This window comes from Phaseolus vulgaris, chromosome 10 (assembly GCF_000499845.2).
Source record: "Phaseolus vulgaris cultivar G19833 chromosome 10, P. vulgaris v2.0, whole genome shotgun sequence".
Taxonomy (NCBI): domain Eukaryota; kingdom Viridiplantae; phylum Streptophyta; class Magnoliopsida; order Fabales; family Fabaceae; genus Phaseolus; species Phaseolus vulgaris.
In genome coordinates this window covers 40,587,092-40,605,315 of record NC_023750.2, presented here as the reverse complement: position 1 = coordinate 40,605,315, position 18,224 = coordinate 40,587,092, and the positions used below count along the sequence as shown (strand labels likewise).

Genomic DNA, 18,224 nt, shown 5'->3' with positions numbered 1-18,224 from the left:
AATGTTTGTGAAAACAGTTTATTTGGATGAGGTATTGATGTTTTTGTTTATAGTTATCTTGGTGTGAGCATTTAGAAAAGTAAAGAAAGGTTTATTCTTTGAGACTCTGCATGAGATAGGTTCACGTTGCTCTCAATAGTATTTGGCATCTTCAACTTTCAGGGGACTTTTTCCATGTTTGACATGACCTAAATTCAACAGAGACATTGAAGCACAGAGAGTAATGAAGACAGAGAAAGAAGCAATAATTGAGAAGGTGGAAAGAGAAATGCAAACAAGGGCGAAACATGTCAAAACAAAGCTTTTCATTGATTTTTTTGATATAATAATAATTGAGGAGTAGAGTAGTGGATGATGTATTGTTCTTGAATTTGGGATGAGAGTGAAGAGTACTATTATGAATTCAATTATTACAAGTTAGTGCTATTCAATACAAACAAAAAAGGATTCAATTCTTCAACCTCATCATTCATCCATCACCACATACATACTTTTCAACTACCATTCATCAAACCCTGCCGATTAGGGTAAATTGAGATCCATCAAAAATTAGAAATGAGTACTTCACATCGAGCTATTTTCGATATTTTGTTCCGGTTTTATTCTTAAAAGACGTGATGATGAATTGGAATAAGAAATATATAAATTATTCTTAACACTACCAATTTCTTAACGATGTGAAACTATATTGATCGAAATACTGATAAATGAAAGTTTGGTGATGTAAACACATTCTAAATACAATATTAAAAAATAAATTTTAAATCTAATTTAATTTTATAAAACTGTAAAACTAAATTTTAAACCTAACTTAATCTTAACAGATTGTTTTATTTATAATATTTCATTTTCTTTCTAATACTCCTAATTTATCTCAATTATAGTTGAAGAAGATTCTATACTCATTTATGGCTGAGTGTATCAATCTTTTTTCCATCAAATTTAAGAGCAGTGATTACATGAAGATGGCCCCTTCCATGTATATGTGGTCCTAGTTATTATATCTATGATTGAAAATGAAAAAAAAAAAAACTATTTTGAGGATACGTGTATATATATATAGAGAGAGAGATGGGGAAAGGGAGTTGTGTAATGTGCTCCACGTTGCTTTTACTCATCCCATTGTGGGGTGTTTCTTGTGATGCTAATTCATTCTCTTGTTATGTTCTTGTGATGCTTACAAGTTATAAACACAACCCTTTTCGGGGAAAAAATATTATTTCTTTTGATGATTTGATGAATAAAAATAAAATAATGAATTTGATCTTGCATCATGTTCTAGCTAGTATATGTTTTTGGTGTTTATGTTTTGAAAATTCATGTAAGGTTTCCTATATATGATAATGATATGTCACTTTTATAAAATAAAAAACTCCGATTATATTACAAGAAAATTATTAAATAATAATCAAATTTAGATAGATAAAAAATAATTAGTTATTATATTAACTAAATTAAATGTTAATTTAAAGACTAAAAAATTATTGACATCTAATGTGGTTTCTATTATTAATAAAATTATAAAATAATTTTTAAATTGATATTTAAATTAACTACCAAAGTTTTAGCTACTAATAGTTTAGATTATAAATTAATTTTTAAACTACTACTAGAGACTAATTTAGAACATAAGTAATTAGTAGCTAAAATCTTGATAACTAATAATTAGATACAAATTTAGAAACTACTTCATAAATTTTTATTAATAATAAAAAGTATTTTAGATACTAATGATTTTTTTATTTTATAAAATAGTATCTAATTTGATGAATATTAGTGACTAATTATTTTGATTTCTAAAATTAGTTTTTATTTAATTAATTTTTTAGTGTTATTATTTGTTAATGGCACATTAATTTACATCAAACACAAATATACTACCTTTATATTTGGTGAAATATACTTAGTCCCTTTTCAAAGTTTGATTTAGTACTTCTATTTTTTATTAATTCATTTTTTCGTTTCTTTAATTTTAAAATACATCACTTTTTTTCCTTTAAGTATTATTCGAATTATTTTTAATATTTACAAAGCGTCAACTATTTTTGTTTTTGTTTTTATTAAACAAAAAATAAATTTTCACAGTAATTATACTTAAAATTTAGAAGTATAATTAATAAATATAGAACTAATATACTTAAAAATTATTTTTCACAATAATTACACTTAAAGATTATTTTTTCCATGATAACTATACTTAAAAAATAAATTTTCACAATAAAATATTTTTATTCATACTCAAATTTAATATTTAATAATAATTTTATACTCTTGCAAAATTAAAAATTTAATTAAAAGACCTTTTTAAAAAAGTTTGAGGATTAACTTATTAATTTAAAAATATAATAACCAAAACTAAATTTGTCTAGACATACATACATACATTAAAATTGTATTTTTTTTTCCTTTCTAGAATATAACATGGACAAAATTGGTTAACTCTAAGTTAATGGGTGAAATTGTGAAAGTTAAAGAGGGAAAAAAACTCTAGACGGCAGCGTTTTGGAGCTGAGGAAGGAACGTGAAGAAAAACCCTTGATATACTGGTGAAGCAGAGAAAGGGAAGAAAACTCGCAAGAATTTGTTGCTACTTCTGAAGTCTATTGTGCGCTGGTGAGTGAATTTGCATTCACGAGATTTGATTATTATTTGATTTAAGGGATGCATCTATGGAATTGAACTCTTTGTTGAAATTTGTTAATAATATTCGATTGCTCAGTGAAAATTAGTTTCAAATGCTGAATTTTCGCAATTCCTTGCGCTTGTTGTATGGATTTGTTCAATTGTGTTGTCAAGTTTTGAAATTTTAACTATGCAGTGTAGTGCGCGAGTTGGGTTTAAACATTGATCCACTGTAGTGCATTTCATTCTACTGCACACTGGTGAAACTATTTGTTCTTGCTGTTTACTTTGTAAAGGCCCGGGTTTGCAAAATTGCTGCTAATTTCCCTCATTTCCTTGTTCACTCTTGCACTCACTGCAGATTGCGATTTATCTGTATGTAGTTTTTGTTTCACTAATTGGCAAATCAAAAGGCATGTTTCATGTTTCATTTATTGCTCCTCTCATCCACGTCATATTTCTCAGAAGCCTTTGTGTGCACCCCTTTTTAGGTTCACATGGCTTTGCGAGGGGTTTGGCAACTTCAGAAGCTGATTGTCAGTTATTGTAACTGGGGTGGAAGTAGCAGAGGTATAAGGTACAAGTACAATTTTATTATATCTTCAATTCTATGTATCTTATGCTCAAGTTCATATTTATGTTATTACTGGATTTCTGCCTGTATTTGTAACATTGCAGTTAATCTCTGTGGTACGTTTTGAAGGGATTGAGTGGAGTGAAATAGTTCATAAATGATGTGATTTTTTGTTACTAGATGGATATTTGAAATTCCTCGCAGGACTTGACAACTGAAGTTTGTTGCACGATTGCATAATTTACATCTAAATATCTAATAATGATAACAAGGTTCAAATCAGGCTTGTGTTCTTTGAAATAGATGTCATATCTTATTTGGTTATGTTTTGCCAACTGCAGGCTTAATCTTCGTTCTTTGATTTTTTTCTTCCTAGTAAAATTTAAGTATTTGCATTCCTTGCTTTCATTCTGCTTGTTTGAGTCCAAAACCCTCCATGTTAACTTAATAGCTGAACTTTATATTTAGCATCAACATTCTATGTTGAGAGGGAGAATTTTATGAATTGCGACTGAAATCATGTTCTTTCTTGTTTGGTGCTTTTACAAATATCTTAGTCTTACTATTTTTTTTTGTTTTGCCGTACTGGCTGTGACTGCTAACTTCATGCCAATAATAGCCTTTTAACAATTAAATTAGAAAAAAAGTTCAGAATCTACTCTACTTCTTGTAACCATATTTCTCCCTCTTATCTCCTTTGCACTATTACTGAAATCTTATTGGAACTAGAATGATATGAATAAGTATAATTTTCATGTTTTCTTAGTGCTTTGAATAGTGGATTCTTAATTTAGTTTTAAATATTTGAATAGGGCATTTATGGAGTCTCAGTTGCCAATGCTTAAGGAGAAGAATCCTCAGTTAGAGGTGGTCACTGAGCTCATCCGTGGCCAGCATCCTCATCTGAAGGGTTTTTACAGTAAGTTTATTGTGCTCACCTGTAACTGTGTAACTAATTTCTTTTCCTTAGTTTATTTGACGATTCTCTTATGCAATGTTGAGTGGGATATTGAATATTGGGGCTGCGTAAAGGCAGTAAGAAAATTATGCTCAATTTAGCAAAGATGAAATTGTTACACTGGATGAGTGGATACACTAGACAAGATGGAATAAAACATGTATTGGAGAAAAAAGTTGGAGTAGCACCTATTGAGGAAAAGATGTTATAGTCTTGCCTTCTGCAGTTTGGCATATGGGAAATAAGGAAATTGGATTAGATGGAAGGCAGTTCAATAGTTAGAGATAGAGGGAATCCACCAAAAAACTATAGGGCAACATTTAGAAGAATTTAGATCTAAATGGCTTATCATTTTGCTATGATTAGTAGGATCTAACGGTGCTGTTGATCCATGTAGCGTACTCCACCTAGTTGGAATATGCTTTAGTTGTGATTGATGATTCTCTTATGAAATGCAGAGAACAAAAACCAGCGAGTGATATGTGTGAAGAATATGGATCCAGAAGACATACTTTTGCATGCAACTAGGCTAAGGAATGCATTGGGCAGAAAGGTAGTGAAATTGAGGACAAGACATGTAACCAAACACCCTAGTGTGCAAGGTACGTGGACAACTTCTGTGAAATATTAAGATGGAAGAACCAGGTATATGAGAAAGTTACCCTTGGTGTTTTTCACAAGAGTTTCCTTCTCTTCCGGTGATTTAATCAGTTTGTGAACTGGTGAGAGTAAGTTCTCATCTTATCTGGCGTCATTTCCAGTCAATAGTTCATATACCTGTTTTTTTGGTTAGTTTTTGAGGCTAACGAGAGAGAGAAAACCATGATAAAGGTGATTATTGGTTCCCTATAAAGCTCTGCTATGTTTTAGTGGAGGGAGTGTTGCAATTGGCTATTAAGCCAAATGAAGAAATGCTTACTTTTTAAAAAAGACCAATTTTGGATACAAGATTTTCACGTTAGCGGCCGTGAGTAACTATAACAAATAAGTGGTAAATAAATAAATCTTCTGGTAGTTGGAACTTTGTAGCTTATTCCTGTCCTTTAAGCGCGTTTGAATCAAGTGATTGAAAATTTGATTTTGAATCATCTTAATTTTGTAAAATGAATTTTGGTTGAAGTTGAAAGAATATTGTCTTTAACTAAGAAGTGATTCTACAATGTGAATAATTTGTTTCCCCAAGTCCCAACCAAAATGAAACTTACTTTTGGACCTTGCAATCGTATATGCAGCACCCAAGTGTGTTTGGAGTGAAACACTTTATATCTAGCTACTTTTTTTTTTGGTATGAAAAGCGATTTAAGTTATGTTGGTATTTGGCATAAAATTCCTGAAATTAATGCAAGAGCAAATAAAAACCTGATTGTCCATGTGTTTCTACTTTCCTTTAAAATCTTGTATGAAGATGGATGAAGTGAACGGAAAAAATGTCTCTGGGTTTCATTTGGATAAACAGGAACGAAACATAACAGTAAAAGATGGACCATTCCATTGTTTAATACTATTTTTCTTTTCATTCAAATTTTTAGATGCATAAGATGGAACAAAGTTACAAATTATAAAATGATTATGCCTTTTAGAGTTTTTTACATAATCATTAGCTTTTTAAGGATAATATAATTTGAAGGCAATTTAAAAATTAAAGTTATAACACGTTTCGTTTTTGTGATTTTCTTAAAACAACAGAATAATATTTTTGTTTCAACAAGAGCACCAGCACTCGATGATGCAAAATTTGTTCCATCAGTGTATCGATGATAGCTAGCTTGCAAGTGTTCTTGTTATTCATTTTTGTTTTCTCCTCTACAACACTTTTACTCTTATTACGACTAATAACAAGTGTTCTTCAACTAAATTTTAAAATTGTTTCATTTCTTTACCTACATCCACATTTAAGTAAAAATCAATATTTCTAAATAAAAAAAGTATTATTATGTATATATAATATTATTTTTTTTAAATTTGTGTAATGCTTTTTTATTTGGGCAAATAATTTTATTTAAATGAGTTGATATAAAGAGTATTAATTAAATTTAAGGTTCATTCTCAGTTAAAGACAATAGCTTTCTGTTCTCCAAGTTTCTGCCTCAATGGCTTGCTAACTTGGGTAAAGTACAGTCCTTGAGTTTTCAGGTCAATCACCTATAACATCCAAGTAATTGGAATGCATCTTATCACCTATAACCTATAATATAGGGAAGAAAAATAGAGAAGATGAGATACAAAAACATCTTATCATTTACCTTATTGAAGTAAAGTTTATCATTTTATCACTTTTTTTTCATATTAAACTGTGATAATTACAAAATCAAATACACAAATATCGTGGATTCAATATTATTAATTATAATACTTACAATTTTTTTATATATGACTAGCCATCTAGCACTCAATTAAGAGTTAGAAATATAAGTTCATCATAATTAAACCAAGTCATGTGACTAATGTTATTAAAAAAATTAATTTTAAGTTTAACTTAATCTTATAAAACTAGTCATGTTAATTTGTGAGTGAGACTATATGGATAGTTCGATAATGAGTGGTTTTATAAGACCAATAAACTCTCACTATGATAAATTATAAATGACTCTGAACACATATTAAGAAGTGAATAAAGTCTAATTCAATCTTATAAAATCAATTTTATAAAATAAAATTTGCATCCACTTATATACTTTGAAATGTCTTTATCTCTAGTCAGTGTAAAATCTCTAACAAATGTGGATACATTAGATAGACCATGGGGTGCAACTCCATAGAAAAGTGAGGGGTGCGATGATTTTTTTTTTTTTTTATCAGGAAAGGGGTGTGATGGTGATTTCCAACTCAAGAACGAATCACATAAGAGAAGATGGAGGCTTCTTCTTCCTGCACCCCTACTTTTTTCTTCCTGCACTCCTCTAATTTTCTAAATCCTGAAATTGGGCTTGACCTGAGAGTGTGCTACGGATTCATTAATCTGGAATTGAATCATTTTTTTTTTCTGGATGAGGGAGTGTTCTGAAAGCAAATTTTGCATAAATTATTGATTTTTGGATTGCTAAATTCGAAAGCCTAATTCTATTATGGATTGGTGGATCGAGAATTCTTTTTTTTGAATTAAGGATTTTTGAATCCATATTGCATATTTCTGTTACGGATTGGTGGATTTGGGATGCTTTTTTTGAATGATGAATTTTTAAATGTGAAATGCATATTTTGAATTATGGATTGGTGAATCTAAAATTTTACTGAAAGTGTCAATCTGAATTTTTTCCGGATTCCATAATCCAGAATGCAAAAAATAAATATAATTCAAGTGCATTTTAAGATTTTTAAAAAATAATAGGGACAGTTTGATCTTTGCATAATATTGTGGGGGTGCAGGAAGAAAAATGTAAGGGTGCAAGAAGAAACTGCCGAAGATGGAATGCATCTATCTAAGGAGGGAGCTATTGTGGTTGAGAAAGTACAAAGATGAAGGGGTGCTGAAAAGAGTTTATTTATTTGTTCATTAAGGGTAAAATAATCTTTACGTCACCCTATTGATGTGCACGAGGAAACCAGGGGTTGCAGGAAGAATTTTCCTTGCCCAAACTATTACGGCCCAAAGATGGTTGTTCTTAGCCCATAAAAATCCATGCATTGCTCTGTCTTATGTTAGAGCCTTTGAGGTTGGGAGGTGCCTTTCAGATTTTTCATAACACTTTTAAGAGTATGCATACAAAATTAATTATTTTTCAGTTTTTTTTTTAAAAATTATATTATTTGAATGTAACATATACTGCTAATAAATATAATGTGTCATCAATTTCATATATAAACCTTATTACACCAAAGTTATGCATACACTTTGTTAACACAATGAAGATATAATATGGTCAAGATTTTTCATCTTTGTTGCAATAAAGCAAAAGCAATGAAGCATGAAAGAAATCATGGAAGTTGAAAGAGATCTCTGACAGTGTAAGGCCCTATATTGTAAGAGCTGTTGGTAAAACCCCAGATACGATCTGCCAAGTTCTTGTAAGCACTTTCTGTGAGATGATAAGAGTCCCAAAATAAATACTCATTGGGTTTCTTACACAGTTCAAATTCCTTCTGCCCTCTTTTCCCTCCACAGCTATATTCTCCTCTAAATGCTCCACTTCCACAACATGCAGATTTTCCCTCCTTTAAACCTGCATAATTCATGTACATATATATATATAGCCACACTTTCCTTTTGTTGTTTTGCAAAATCACTTCTAATTAAGAATTAGGTTTGGGGAACTATTTTGACAGCTGGTTTAGGGTTTAGGGTTTAGATTCAGGAATAAGGTAATTTTTAAAGGAGAAGTGGTGGATGTTTGAGAAGTCTTTATGCTTATTCAATTAAAGGTTTGGTCTTAGGTTGCCTCTAAGGTACTTTCAGTTTGTTTCTTTTTATTCTGATTGGTGTATTGATTCTTTGGTTTGCCAGTATCACATTTAGAGTTGTTCTTCAGTTTTGCTTTCTTTGGTTGGATGTTGATTGGTGTGCTTCCAACTGTTGTTAGGACTTTTTGGTTTTTTTGTTTGGTTCTCAAGAAAATGTGTTATTGTTTTGTATAAGGGTTGAACCATTATTGGAGTGGTTCATATTTATTTATTTACTGATAAAAAAAACTTCTAATTACTAATCAAAAGTTTCACCGTTGAAGACATACCATATTCGAAGGGATGGTTGATCATTTGAGTGAGATCAGTGCTGAAATCATATAGTGCAAATTTGAAGCCCTTTAATTGCTTCTCCAATTGCAAGAGAACCACATGCAGAACTCTATTGTGTAAACTTGCAAGGGCTGAAAGTTGTTGTAAGCATTTACCATTTTCTTCTGCATGAATTATTCTAGTGCCTGGAAGACAACCCAAGGGTGGCAAGTTCATGAACACAAATTTTCTAGCCCCTCTCTTGTATATTTCCTACAAACACCATTATAAAACAAGTCCATATATTATATATTACTATAGATTAAAAACGATATGAAAATCATTGAATTTTTTTTTTCTGTACTTTTCTGTCTTGTGTTTAAGTAGCTGGGGAACACAACAGGGAAAGTAAGACATGGAAATGAACTATTTTTTTACCTCAATAGTGCTATCAGACACATTTAGGACTTAGGGTAGTTTAAGGAAGAAGACAGTGAAATCAACAATTTCTAACATTTGAATGTTAGTCTCTTACTTTATGGACGGTGATCTGTGTACTACTGCATGGCCCCACACAGACGAAAATGTTTCACTTACTAAAATGTTTTCATTTATCAGTTAACATGCATTGCAATGCAACTTATTATTTGGGGTTGAAAACAAAATGTTTAACAAAATAAATTATGAATTTGATAAGTAATTTTGCATCAATCAAGAATTTTGAGAAATAAATTAAACTAATGATATAGTTTAAATAATTTATTTTTATTAAATTAAACAGATTTTATATTAAAGTTTGATTGAGCCCTAAGAAAACATCTATAAGAGAAAGCAGACAGAATTTCCAGCTGCATGTGCATTCATCCTTGACAATTAACTCTAACTTTGTTGTTGAAATATATATTTATTTAAAAATCACTTTTATGGGCATATTTATAATATAGTTATATTGTATATAATTTACAGTCAAATGTCGTGCTTGTCACGTTGTCTCTTATTTTTGACTAAATTATATATAAAGTACGTAAGATAAGATAAATAAGACTTTTTATTTTAATTAATTTGACTAGTTTAAAACTTTTTTTGACCAAAATAAAGTATTGTTGTTTGATAAAGTAACTTTTATTTAACTATCTTATAAGTTGGTATTTAACTTTATCAGTTGGCCCTAAAAAAAGTTCATAAACAATTGATTCACCCTCAGAAAACCTGCAACTTTCTTGTAGTTTCTACCTTGTGTTTTCAAAGGTATTACCTGAAAGTTTCAATGCCAAACAAAGTGTCATGCATGATTCAGGGCATTCTTATATTCCAAACAATTTTTTAGGATCATTTTTTAACCTGTAAAAGTGATTAACAAACAAAAGTTTTAGGATTTTATATCTATGAATTCAAATTTATTCATAAAGTATGAAAATATTCTGTTAAGACAATCCTATAACATCAAATATTCACTGCTACAAGAAAATTAAGAAATAAATATTAATTTTTAATGACAAAAAATAATGAGTTACTATAGTAACTAAATTAGACATTTTATAGATTAAAATTTTTTTATTTTTAAATTAGTTTCTAATATTGTTAAATGGTTTCTAAATTGATATCTAATTAGCAATCAATGTTTTTCTAACAAATTTAGAAATCATTTAACAATAACAGAAACTAATTTAGAAAATAATTTTTTTTAATTTTTAAAAGGATCTCTAATTTAATTAGTATAACAATTAATTTTTTTAAATTTTAAAATTAATTTCTATTTCATGTATGTATATAAATAAAATACTACTCTTTCAATAAAGTTTAGAATTTTAGTCTACCATCTTTAGTAAAACTGTATTTTTTTTCCAAATTTTGTTGAGGGTTAGGGTTTAGTGTAGAAAAACAAAAAAGTTGTGTCTGGACATAACATAATTAAAAAAAAATACCATTATACAGTTATTTTAACTCCTACAGTTTAAATGACTCTGATTAATAATAGATGAAACCATTAATAATAAAAACATATTTTTCTTCCAATTAATTTTTACAACTAAATTTTTTCTCTTTTTATTAATTATTTTATATTTTCCTCTTCATTTATTTTGTCTTTCACTCCCTTTATTTTCTATTTTCAATCTACCAAACTAAGCATAAGGCCAATTCTAACTGATATTTTGTATTAATAAAAAATTGATCTTAAAAATAAATATTACGTTTTGACAAAATTACCATAGTTTTGTTTATTTTGAATGGAAGAAGATTCTGATCTTACACGAAATGATAGGTGAAGGTTTGTGCTAGGTCATTATAGTTGGCCCGTGAGGCGAGGGTTTCTTTAGGATCATGTCATGTCATGTCATGTAATGTAATGTCATGTGTCGGCAAAGTAAAAAAGGTTAAAACGACCATGTTCTCTACTGCATCTTTTAATCACTCTTCTACTTTATTCATAGATTTTTCATTCAAGTAGACCAATTTTCTTTTAAATTATCATTTTGAGTAGAACTTTTTTTTACGAAAATAATAAGTATTATATCATTAAACTCTTAGAGTGAGAGTCCTACTTTATAAATATTAAATTCACAAAATCATATCCTAAAATACAATTTTTATTAAATATTTTTATCTTCAATTAATGTTAGATTTTTAATATATTTGTTTACGTTGAAATTATTAATTTGGATGGGAAATTATATTTTAGATTGTTCAATATATCTAACAAATTCTTATTATAAATTTTTTTAAATTATAATAAATTTTAAGTATCTCTAATACTATATTAAATATTTTTATTTTTAATCAAATGTAATCTTCGATAAATACACTATTTAATTGTAATTTTCTTTTACCTACAATCATAATTAAAAAAACATTTAATACACTAAAAAAAAATTATGAAAAAAAATCAATTTTAGAGACAAAAAATAATTAATTGTTATATTAAAAAACATTTACTAAAAAAAATTATGAAAAAAAATCAATTTTAGAGACAAAAAATAATTAATTGTTATATTAAAAAACATTTACTAAAAAAAATTATGAAAAAAAATCAATTTTAGAGACAAAAAATAATTAATTGTTATATTGACTAAATCAGAGATATTTTAGAAACTAAAAAAACCTTTTTAATAACTAATTAAATACTAATTTAAAAATTATTTTAAAATAATAATTTTTTTAAAAAAAAAATTAAATTAATTTCTAATTTATTTAATATAATAATTAATTATTTCTTATTTTTAAAATTAATTTTTATTTTATAATTTTATTTTTTAACAGAAGTATAAAACAACTACAAGAACAATAATTATAGTAAAAAATCTACCAAAACAAAACAAAAACATTGCTTATTCAATTAACCTAATGATAGTGCTATCCCATGTGTTACCTAGGTATGCAACCTAGATGCTTGACATGAAGATGACACGTTAATTACCAATTACTATATCTTATTACTGGTTTACTAACTTTTTCATTTACTTAAAAAAGTAGCATTAATGGTAAAGCAAATAGGGTATATGAATTTGACTCACCGACCCTTCAAAAGTTTCAACAAGAGCACCAGCTCCACCAGATGCAAAATTCACTCCTCCATAGTATTGCCTATTGCCAGGTTCTAAATATGGTGGAACCAATGGCAGGTTTGCATATTCAGCTACAAAAACATTGATGATGATGATGATGAATAAGATAATTAGATAGTATTATTCTAATGGGGGACAACAAAATATGGTTGTTCAACCAAATTGGATTCTCACTAGCAACAAGACAAGAAGCATGAGATCTCCAAATCTTACCTATGAAATCTGATATCAGCCGTCCATCACAGAATCTCCCTGTTGGGAACTTGAAGTATGTTTCCCCATAGGGCCAGAAATTTGCTTGGTCAAGTGCTGTAGTGTTGATGTAATTGTTGTTGCCAGCATCTAAGAAAGAATCACCAAAAATGAAGAGGGGAGCATGTTTCATGCTTCCATGGATATGAGACACAGAAGCAAAGAAGAAGAAGATGAGGAAGAACACAGTGAACTTCATCTTCTTCACAGAATCTGTTGCAATCTCTGATGTTTCATGGTTGACAAGTATATATATAACTATGATGACTTGATCCAACACTGAAGGACAATGATTTTTGGTAGAGAACAAACATAACTTGAAATCTTTTTCTTAGTGTAAACAACTATTTTATGTGTACATGTTGTTGGATTTGGCTTGGTCAACGTATCTTGATGATGCTATCAAAATGAGAGACATAATATGAAGTTTCCACTTGCACACAAATTCCAGATTCAAATCCATTCCTTGTAAGCCGGCAAATAAAAAACATCTTGCTTATTCCATTATCACTTTAAATGAAAATTCAAAACGTCTTCTTATTTAAATAGAATCATTTTTTCTTTAAATTGTAAATTTTTTATAAAATTTTAAATTAAAACTAAAATGAAAGAAACACTAAATCCTCCGCAGAGAATATTGGTTCGATAGTTCTAATTATAGTAGACTTTAAATAACTCAAATTTAACTGTATATATCACTATATTTTCACCATTAATTAGAAACAATTTGTTTTATTGTAATTTTTTCTTAAATTCTTATCATCTAACTTAATTTTATAAAACTTGTTTATTCAATAAAATTTATATTTATTTATATATTATAAAATATTTTTATTTGATTGATTCATGAAATTTCTAATAAAAACACATTATATTTATTTTATTTGGAGAGTAGATAGAAAGTTGGAATGATTAAAATTTGAATATTAGATGGAGAGAGTGAGTGTTTGATGGCAGTGGCATTGCTATATTGTCACATCAGTGTCTTACATTTCTGACAAAAATGGTGCATCCATGATGAAGGTGGCGCCACCTTCTTGGACTCTAACTCTTCAGAGATGCTCAATCATTTCTTAGCTAACATTATTATACAACATGTCAAATCCACTCTCTAATGCCTTCACCATCTTCATCTTAATGTTAATGCCACATTCTAAAAACAACCAAATGCCAAAAGTTAATATACACTCTACTTTCTCTAAAGAATTTCTTTTCTTTCTTTCTTTGGTATATTTTATAAATAAGAGAGCATTCTATATATAGGCATAGGCATTATTACATATTTTTTAAACAAAAAATAATAAAATTTTATTATCATCTTAAAACTTCACTAACAACATAATAAAATCTCACTCATAATTTTTAGTCTTTCATCTATTCAAACTCTCATTATTTTATTTTTTATTAACTTTTAAATTTAAAAACCACAAAATAGCATTTAAAGTTTATTCAACAAAACTTTTCCATAAACTTAAATGTTTCTATCATTCATCATGTCAATCATCTTCTTGTATCTTTTGAAAAGTACTTTTGGTAGCGGTTTTGTGAAGATATATGTAACTTGATCGTGACTTATCACATGCACCAATTTCACACTTCCTTTCTTCACATGATTACGAATAAAGTGAAAACAAACGTGGATCTGTTTGCTTCTTTCATGGTTCGCCGAGTTCTTTGCTAACTCAATTGTTGATTTGTTGTCAACTTGAATCATGGTTGCACCTAGTTGCTTTAGCTCCATCTTGCTCAACAAGTTTCTAAGTCATATCGCATGACATACACACCAAGATGCTGCCACATATTCAACTTCACACATCGATAGCGTCACGATCGGTTGCTTCTTTAAGCCAAGAAAATGTTGTCTTGCCCATAAAGAATACATATCCCGATGTACTTTTCCGATCATCTATGTCTCCACGCCAATCGTTGTCAGAGTAATCAATCAACTTGTAGTCCTCTGCTTTCGAGTAGAACAAGTCGAGTGATACAGTACCTTGGATGTACTGTAAGACTCGTTTCAACGCCTTCCAATGTGAGTCAACTGGCTCCTCCATGAATCGATTTATAATGCCGACACTTAATGAAAGGTATGACCTTGTGCATGTGAGATAGCAGATGCTTCCTAACAAACTCTGGTATTTCCTCACATCAACACGTTCTCCTCCATCGAACTTCGAGAGTTTTGCACCTGGTTCCATTGATACTGGGTTGCAATTTGCCATCTTATACTTCTTCAAAATCTCTTTTGCATATGTCTCCTGTGATACAAAAATACCCGTCTCTTTTTGTCTAACCTCCAAACCAAGGAAAAACTTCATCAATCTAAAATCTGCCATCTCAAATTCTTGTTTCATTGTGTCCTTAAAATCATCAATATTCTCATTATTGTTACCTATAAAAATGAGATCATTAACATAAAGAGCAACAAATATCATGTTACCTCCACTCTTCTTTGCGTAAAAAGCATGCTTGTAAGGACATTGCTTGAACCCGTTCTCCTTGAAATATGTATTGATACGAGTATTCCATGCCCGCGGTGCTTGCTTCAACCCGAAGTGCCTTCTTCAATTTTAGCACCTTCTTCTCTTCTCCAATTTTCATGTACTTAGGTGGTTGTTGATGACTTTCTACGACAAGTGCATCGCGTTGTCCGAAGTAATAATTTGTCCCTAAGAACAGATATCGATCCCACAAGGAACAATTGACTATTCAAGTACAATATTCGCTAAATATAAAACAGAACAATAAAAAGTTGGTTTGAAGATTGTTATAATGGCAAGAATTAACAAGAAAACAAATCAAAGAGTAATTGCTTAAATTGGAAAATAAGGATTAAGTTTCATCAATTTTACTCTTATGTATTTTGATTAGCATGTTAACATTATGCTCTTTGATTGAAATTGATGTCCGTATAAAAGTCATTTACACTACAAGAAAATCATGAAATAGAAACCAATTTTAGATACAAAAAAATAATTAGTTGCTATAGTGACTAAATTAGAGACCATTATAGAGACTACAAAATTTTTGGTTTTCTAAATTAGTTTCTATTATTGTTAAATGGTTTTTAAATTGGTATCTAATTAACAACCAAGGTTTTTGCTACCAAATTTAAAAACTAAATAATTGGTAGTTAAAACCTTAGTAGATAATTAGATACCAATTTAGAAACCATTTAACAATAATAGAAACTAATTTAGAAACCAATTTTTTTTTAGTTTCTAAAATGATCTCTAATTTAGTTACTATAACAACTAATTATTTTTTGTCTCTAAAATTGGTTTCTATTTCATGTTTTTTTTTGTAGTGTTATATCGATTCCTCGCATATAAATTTTTTAAAAATGTTCCCTAAATATCGATCTTTCGCATATTTATAAGAACAACTTAGGATCAAGCTCAGACGTTAATAGCAATTAACATTTCAAGTCTATTTCTAACACTAAAATTATTTAAGTATTGTTGTTTAGGTAAAAACTCTAAAAATACTTCCTAGTCAGATTTAAGATCCTCAAACATGTCACAAATATTTAAAAACAAAACAACAATACCAATAATCAATCAAGAAGAACACCCAAAGAGTAGAATTAGCCACGCATACTTCTAGCACATTTCCATTCTCCCAATTGGTTACAATTCACTCAAATGGTGTTTTCCTCTCAATTTGGCAATTATTTTATATGTAAATTAACAATTAATACTCATAAGTGCCTTTATTTTAATATAAAATATTATGAAAATTAGGCACTTATCACTCTCCCCAACTTAGAGTCTTGTTTGTCCTCAAGCAAAGTAAATGAATATATTTGATTTTAAATAGCAAAACACTTAGTTCACTAAACAACATATCAGATTAGAAAAACTTATGATGCTTTCAAATTCAAATATAGAAAAATATAGACACAATCAACTTTCAGGATCAAATCAAAACAAATAAATGACAATTCATCAAGGAATTTCTTCTTATATGCTCAGAGGTAAGTGTTTCTCTTTATTTTCACTGAATCATAATAAACCACAGTTGCTTTTCATTTCATCTTCAAATCACAAACATATTAGAAACATGAATCTTGAGGTCTTTTCCAGTGTTGTAACGAGGTTGAACTTCCAAATTTTTTTTTTTTTTCACATAACAAAATGCACATATTAAAGAAGAAGAACATACATACAATCAAATTATAGAGAACATATATGTTATTTAATCACCATTTTCTTTTGAGTTCACACTTTTCCTCATTTTCTTTCTATCTTTTAATGATCAATATTTGTTTTTTTTTTTAATTAATAAGAATAGATTCTTCCTATTTTCAACTTTTTGAGCTTTCAAAATTAAAACCACTATTCTCTTCTCTATATTTATTGCACCTATGTTCTCCTTCTTTAAACATGCTAAAGGGTAGGAAAATATATCATCAAAGGTTAGGGTGAAATAATAACAAAAAATTATTGACTCAAAGGGATATATAACAATTTAAAGTCTAATAAAATAAAGGTTGGCTATTTGGCCCTGGGTTACTAATTAACACAAACAAATGAATGTCTCAATCATCTTCATGCTCTTTTATGATATAATAAAAATAAAAATTAAGCAACCACAACCATCAATTCATCATAAAAGGGATTTCATTTGAATGCTTCAGTTATCATATCAGGTCGCTTTCATTAACCGTGGTAACGATATTTGACCCGTCACATTTACCATTGACTCTTGATACCAAATTGTAAAAGCAATCAAATGCCAAAGTTAACACACATTTTGTTCTCTCTAAAGAATCCCTCTTATTCTCTTTCTCTATTGTATTTCTTTTTTGTGATACATCTTACAACTGAGAGAGCACCCTATATATAGGTATTAGCACGCTCTTCTAAAATAGAAAATAATAAAATCTTATTATGGCCTTAAAATCCCACTAACAACATAATAAAATCTCACCCATAACTCTTGGTCTTTCATCTATCCAAACTCTCATTCTTTTATTTTCCATTAACTTCTAAATTTAAAACCCACAAAATAACATTTATGGATTTTGGTTTAGTCTTCCATATTTACTTGTATTTCCTTTTTTTTTTCTTTAATAATTTTTTTTCATATAGTGACAGATGATTGTTGATACTTAAGGTATGAGTTTAGTCGAAATGTCAAATTTTATGAGTTTAGTCGAAATGTCAAATTTGATAATGATGTCTAACATGAGAATTTTATTATTTTTCTTAAGTTATCCTAATTTAAAAAAAAAATCCAATTAAATAGAAACAAATATGAATAAGTGTAATATAATTTTTTAAAATTTTATATATATATTCACATACTTATAATTGTTTTAAATTAATAAAACACTCATACTTAGGACCCACAAATTAATAAAGATTATTAACGATAGTATATAATAAAGAAAACTAACTACTATGATATCAGTGGTGACAACATTTATATAAAATATACATTTTCTAAAATAATAAAATATAATAGTGATAATATTAATTATAAGAGATATTTATAATTAAATTTTAATTTCAATAAGTTTTTTTTTTCTTTTATCTTAACATTAGTGTAAAAATGGGAAATAAATTATATTATATTAATGGTAGTGGAACCATGTTAAACA

At 28.7% G+C, this 18,224-nt stretch overlaps 3 protein-coding genes across 3 annotated transcripts; 1 reads left to right on the top strand and 2 right to left on the bottom strand.

Annotated features, from left to right (window-relative positions):
* The first annotated feature begins 2,306 nt into the window (after window positions 1–2,306).
* Window positions 2,307–5,028, top strand: LOC137818658 (large ribosomal subunit protein mL43-like). The gene is made up of 4 exons (XM_068622206.1): window positions 2,307–2,613; window positions 3,114–3,199; window positions 4,009–4,115; window positions 4,613–5,028. The coding sequence occupies exons 2-4, from the start codon at window positions 3,120–3,122 to the stop codon at window positions 4,783–4,785; spliced, it is 360 nt and encodes a 119-aa protein (XP_068478307.1). The 5' UTR covers window positions 2,307–2,613; window positions 3,114–3,119; the 3' UTR covers window positions 4,786–5,028.
* A 2,893-nt stretch (window positions 5,029–7,921) lies between these two features.
* Window positions 7,922–13,092, bottom strand: LOC137818657 (GDSL esterase/lipase 5-like). Its single transcript, XM_068622205.1, has 4 exons — window positions 12,581–13,092; window positions 12,317–12,438; window positions 8,822–9,077; window positions 7,922–8,314 (listed from the first exon to the last, which is right to left on the bottom strand). The coding sequence occupies exons 1-4, from the start codon at window positions 12,816–12,818 to the stop codon at window positions 8,070–8,072; spliced, it is 861 nt and encodes a 286-aa protein (XP_068478306.1). The 5' UTR covers window positions 12,819–13,092; the 3' UTR covers window positions 7,922–8,069.
* Window positions 13,093–14,427: 1,335 nt separating this feature from the next.
* Window positions 14,428–15,220, bottom strand: LOC137818063 (uncharacterized mitochondrial protein AtMg00810-like). Its single transcript, XM_068621285.1, has 2 exons — window positions 15,151–15,220; window positions 14,428–15,011 (listed from the first exon to the last, which is right to left on the bottom strand). The coding sequence occupies exons 1-2, from the start codon at window positions 15,218–15,220 to the stop codon at window positions 14,428–14,430; spliced, it is 654 nt and encodes a 217-aa protein (XP_068477386.1).
* Between the last annotated feature and the right edge of the window lie 3,004 nt (window positions 15,221–18,224).